The following is a 6000-nucleotide window of genomic DNA, read 5'->3' as shown; positions in this document are numbered from 1 at the left end:
CTAATTATACCTTCTGGAAAGAAACAACCTGAAAATCCGGTCTCACCAGCTTTGGGAGTTCTCAGCTCAGCCTGGGATCCTGGAGGACATTTCTCAGGTTCTGGCTCAGAAGCAACAGCTGGGCTGTTATATCTCCTTCTTTTCTTCAGAACTACGCCCTAGCCTACTGTCAGAATCAGATAAGAATGGGGCGAATGAAAGTTGTGGCTTTGAAATGTGACGTTCTACTCAGGAAGTGCAACTGACAGAGAGAAAGAGAGAGAAGAGAAAAGAAGAAGTGAGTCTAGACTCCTGAGGTGGGCAGCACTCTAAATTCACCCAAGGCCTGCACGAGCTGTCTATCAAAGAACAGAAGACAGGCTGCTTGCCATGGGCTGAGAAAACTTGTTTCAGTCATCCGTCCAAAGCTTTATCCATCATGAATGTGCAAAGACAATTGACATCTGCAGCCATCAGGGCTGAGGCACAGAGGTATGAGGGAGTTAAGGTGCAACTCAACAGACTTTTCCGGTTGGTGGAGCTGGTCGGTGACCCTCAGCTGAAGAGCAGCATCAAGACTTCCCTGAGCATTGTGCGAGGTACGTGCCTGGGGCTTGCAAAGGCATGGAGGGGGAAGATTTTTCAGATCTGAAAAGAAGCTGAAATTAGAAATGAAATTACTTTAGTTTATCATGGGAAAATCAGATCAAACAAATTTCTCTAAAAATCTATGCTTGTTATGGACATAAGCCACTAAGAAAAGCTGTTTCTTTGTCAATTTGTGGAAAAAGACAGTCGTCAATGGAATGAAATGGCCCACAAGTTCTGTAGTCATTTCCCCGTGCCCTCTTAGCCTGTGTCTTTAAGCTGAACGTAATACCAACTGACTTCTCGGAATGTTAAAACGCAAGACCAGACCAAACATTTCCCCCATTTAGTTGACACCACTCATGTAGGACTATGGGGCTTTTTTGCTTGCTTATTAGCTGCACAGGTTACCTGGACAGTGGGAGCCAACTTTACTTTGGGTTAAACCTTCAGTTGGCTAATCTCACCAAATTCCCTGGCTGCTTACAAGGATGTGGGAGTAGGGAATAATCCAGTACAAATCAAGCACATATAAATCCCACAGATTTTGATATGGGAAGGAATTAAGTATGTGTTTAATTCCCTTCTGTTGACTTCTGTAGAATTTAAATAGGCTAAAATACAGCTGGATCCTGCCCTTCATCTACATACAAGAGGGCAAGGGAAAATAAAACATGCAGAGAGCAATCTATCCCATTATGGAATATCATGAACCAAATGAACGGGGGACCCTCACCCATAAATGGAGGGGGAGATCTCCCACCCATTAGATATAGTCCATGAGCTGCCCACAAGTAAACTAGTTTTCCTGCTCTAGCCAAATGAGCTGTTGGATTCTCATAACCACTTTTGTATTTAATTGTTTAAATTTATTAGGAAGTGTTGTTTTAATGAAATCAGATCAATTATTTTAATATTTTGTTGCATTGCAGTGACTACAAGCACTCTGACAATGTATCTCTCTGTGGGTGTAATTGGTGTTACACCAGAATTTGTTTGATGATACAGTTGCATAGCATCCTGGTAAATGTTTAGGATTGAAGGATTAAAATGTCTAATTAAAAAACAATAGTCACATCCAGACAGGAATTTCCCATATTGCTGTATCAGCTAGCAATACCTCATGCTCCGAGTCGCCCAGCAATGGCACCTATTTTCCAGTTCTGATAGTTAATCATTGTCCCTATTTTGGCCTTTTTAAGATGTTTTCTTAACATTTTTGATGCAGTCTAGTGGAGTGGTAGCATTTACTGCAAAATAAGGTCAAATGTGCATTAAATTAGCACATCCAGATGTATAGTCAGACATAATGACTGCCATTTAAATGGTATTTCCATAGTGGGGAGGACATTGTCCTGTGTGTCTGCCTGCCTGCTCAACCAGTTGTCCAGGTGCTGAGTGTGCTTGGATGGACAACCTCAAAGTCCCTCCCTGCTGCCCCCAACACAAAGCTCTTTTGGTGGGATTTGACTCAGAGTGATTTTGAAGGAAAAGATATTTTCATGAAAAATTGTCCTCTGTAATCGTGGGCATGAGGCTGTCCTATATTCTTCTTCTGAATTAGCACCTTTTACATTTTTTTTTTGCAGTTATACTGTTGAAAATGGAAATGTTTCTGGTATATACATGCTTACAACAACTAGTGTGATATAGTGGTTTAAGTATTAGACAAGTTCTCTGGGAGGCCAGGACTCCAATTTCTGCTCGGCCATGGAAACTCACTGACATTGAAAACATCACATTTCCTCAGCCTTAGAGAGAGGCAATGATAAACCTCCTCTGAATAAATCTGGCCAAGAAATAATTAGGATACAGCTGCTCAAGATAGAGTTGACTTGGAGGCACAACCCGCCCCCCCCCAATAAAATTGCATTTAAGTTGATGTTCATGGAACTCATACTGCACTGTCTGCCACTTTATTTTCTGTTTCTGCTGCTGTATATTTTGATTGCATACTGTTGATCATAGGTTATTGTTGTATGTGTTCAAGACATTTCTGACTTATGAAGACCCTAAGGTGAACTTATAATGTTTCCATGGCAAGACTCGAAAGAGGAAGGGGTCTTTATCTTTTGAGGCTAAGAAAGCGTTACTTGCCCAAGGTCAGTCAGTAATTTTCCATGTCTGAGTGTGCTTTTGAACCATGGTCTCCAGAGTCACGCCACTTCATCATATAGGTCTTCGCAAGCATCATACAACACTTGTAGCACAGTTGATTTATGGAGCCCCGTACCACCCATCACACAATGCACACTCATTTCCAGCGGGCTCCATAGATCAATTGTGGTGGAAGAGTCCTACGATGCTCCTGTATTCTATAGGAAGAAATGGGGCCAGAGTGGGAAGGGAGCTGTGCAGCAGTGCCACCCCATGTGTGATGGTGAAGCGTTGCTGCAGGCGATACTGAGCTCAGAGTGATAGGATTGCCCTGCAGATTTGCCATGGAATCTAACAAATCTCCGTGCCCTGCCTCAGCTATGTGATGAGGCCCATAGTCCAACACTCAAACCATTATACCACGTTTGTTGTTGAAAATATACTGTAGGATGATTTGTTGTTTTTCCAGTATATTACCGATACCACTTTCTTGATTTGTTAATGCACTAAGGACAGGTGACAACAGTGCAAATTAATATCACAGGTACAGTGCGGCCAGAGTGTTGGGGGATTTTGAGAGATAAGAAGGTAACTTTCATAAATGTTGGATGCTTAGAAGTGTGTGAGAGATTTGAGGTAACTAAACAATGTGTGCAACAGGAAGTGGGGATTCCAAAAATGGTGCTGCACTTATTTGTGGAAGAGCTTGGAGAACTATAAAATGATGCAATTGAAATTGTTCTTCTACAACGGGGGCTATTACTCCCTGTGTCAAGTGTGGCCTCCATGGGTATGATCCATACCCACCCATCATATTCAACTCATTTTGCACAAGCCCTTACCCTGCCCTCTCAAATCTGAACATATCCACTTTTTCTGGCTACTGGTTGTTGATGTCGGTTGATTATGTATTTTTATGATGTTTTTACTTTTATGGTTTTAATTGTTTTAATTATATTGTTTATTAGTTATATGTTTTTAATTGTGTTTCACATTGTAATCCTTGTTTATGTTGGGCTTGGTCCTCATGTAAGCCACCCTGAGTTCTTTTGGGGAGATGGTGCAGGATATAAGAATAAAGTTATTATTATTGTTATTATAACTCTCTTACCTTTGCTCTGCTGCATACTTCATGAGCAGCTTAAAAAACTATAATTGTTCAGGGTAAGTTGTATAAGTATTCTGTAGAAAACCTCTCCACATTTCATCTTGTGTGCATCTTTCCCTTTGGTCATTTGCCTCGGGCAGCAAATTGTATAGGCAGAAAACTCCATGTTGGTAAGATCAACACATTTGAGGCAATATTTCATTCTATAAACGTGAGACTGCAGAAAGTAGTTTATTACAGCATGTATAACCAACATTGACATTATCTGTATTGAAATTAAATTGTGGATTTGAACACTCTAACCCAACCTTTCATGCCCTGGTGCCTGCTACATGTGTTGAACTATGACTGTCATAATCTCCACCCACCATAACTATACTAGTTGAGAATGATGCATCTTGCAGTCCAAAAGCCCTGTGGCATATTGGCTTGATAAAGACAAATCTAACGGTTCTAAATTGTAATTGTAGTGCATTCAGCTTTGGGGTTATTCACTTGAGTTCTGCACAGGTTTTTACAAGGGGCCAAGTGAGTATAGATATTCAAAACAGAAATATAAAAAGCAGCCTGAAGAAGGCAGGATGTGTGGTTATGAGTAAGAAGACATTTTTCATCTTCCTTTTCACAACTCTTTGCCTCTCCACACCTCCATATGAACTACATTTTTTTTAAAAAAATTGTAAACTGTCCTTAGTCCCAGGTTGGAGGGGGGAAATGCATGTTATAAATAAAGATGACAATGGCAATTTATGATATTTTTATTTGGGGACTGCAGCAGGTGGCCAAGAAAGACAGAGGTAAAACAAAGCAAGGAGAATGGTTATTGGACATTCTGGTCTAATACTTTGATGGAAAATTGGAATTCTATAACATTTTTAAAAGTGCTTTTAAAATTACATTCAATCCAGTTGTGTTTTAATATCATAGTTTGTTAACTGGATATTGATATAATAACTTGCCATCGTCTATTTGTATATTTTAAACATGGTAAGGCAGGAAACAAATGCTTCAATCAACCAACCAATCACTTTATATTATGTTTTTTGCATGTGTCTTTATATGCACACAAGGTACACAGATTGTGGACAAAACGTTTTGCTGGCCAAAGCTCTATGATACTCTACTTTGCAGCTTTAAGGCAGAAGGGGAGAAGTTGAATTATAGATAGGCCGAATTCTGCACAAAGCACCCAGCCAGCAAAGTTGTTGCTGGTTGTGTGTTCTCCCCATAATTCATTTTCAGTTGTATGTACTCATGTAAAGCTGACTCATGTCTTCATTAGTTTGCAGGCAGGTCTTATAGGAAGCTCTGCTTAGCATCTCAGCTTTTGCAAAGTTTATTTATCTTGTCAGAAGAGTTAATAATATTATTTAAGAATCCTCCAGATGAAAAAAAAGTATGTGAAATGAACCGGCTAATGCATACATGCATGCCAGAGAGAGAACTTTTGTGATTCCCAATCCAGCCCATGGTGTTCAAAAGTCCAGGTCACAGAGATTTCCTAAACCCCACCTCTTCAGAAGATATCCAGGGTAGGAAGGAGACAGAGCACAGCTTTTTGCGGATCTTTGCATGGGGCAGATGGTGGCAGAGTTACAATCTCAGAACTAACCCAGCATTTCCACCTTATCATACTTGGGGCTTTTGTCTCCTTGCTACCCTTTGTGGATGGGGCCTGCTAAGTGGCATCACATGATGCTGGCTTGGCCCTGCCTCACTGATCCCCACTACGACGCAAGGTAAGCAGTGTTTTGGGAGCTACCCTCATTTTCTCGCCTTTTCCCCATCTGATGGGGGGAAAGGGCGATGTGTGTTGTCACCCTTTCTCCCATCTGATGGGGACAGGGCGCCAACACGCCTTGTCCCATTCCCTCTTTGTGATAGCCCCGTGCCTGCGGGGCTCACCTGTATGATGAGATCCTTTGAAACACTGCTTGAATGTCTCTGATGCTGCTCCTCAGAGGGAAGGTGTCACTCCCCTGAGAGTATCTGGTCTATGATGGGAATGAGCAGGATGAGATCTGGTGTGCCACCCCAAACTAGTTCTGCATCCTCATTTCAGTGGGAGGAGAGGGTACAAGTCTCAGCAAAGTTTGCTCTGGACATACACGCAATGTAACTTTCAACAGTACAGAGCTTCTTACAAGTCTTTGTTGTGGTTTAACTTTTAAATATTTATGGCTATAGCACAGGTTAAACAATCACCCTAACATTTGAAAAACAAAAAC

At 41.2% G+C, this 6000-nt stretch overlaps 1 protein-coding gene across 1 annotated transcript in view; it reads left to right on the top strand.

Moving 5' to 3' along the window:
* Positions 1 to 266: 266 nt before the first annotated feature.
* The window catches only part of agap2 (ArfGAP with GTPase domain, ankyrin repeat and PH domain 2), a 150380-nt gene continuing 144646 nt past the window's right edge, over positions 267 to 6000 (top strand). Inside the window, exon 1 of the mRNA XM_062966419.1 lies at positions 267 to 578. Within this exon, the coding sequence (XP_062822489.1) occupies positions 419 to 578 (160 nt within the window). The 5' untranslated portion in view covers positions 267 to 418. The remainder of the gene's footprint in view (positions 579 to 6000) is intronic.

This window comes from Anolis carolinensis, unplaced genomic scaffold, assembly GCF_035594765.1.
Source record: "Anolis carolinensis isolate JA03-04 unplaced genomic scaffold, rAnoCar3.1.pri scaffold_20, whole genome shotgun sequence".
Classification (NCBI taxonomy): Eukaryota; Metazoa; Chordata; class Lepidosauria; order Squamata; family Dactyloidae; genus Anolis; species Anolis carolinensis.
The sequence above is the reverse complement of the archived record's forward strand: the minus strand, read 5'-3'. Positions and strand labels throughout refer to the sequence as shown.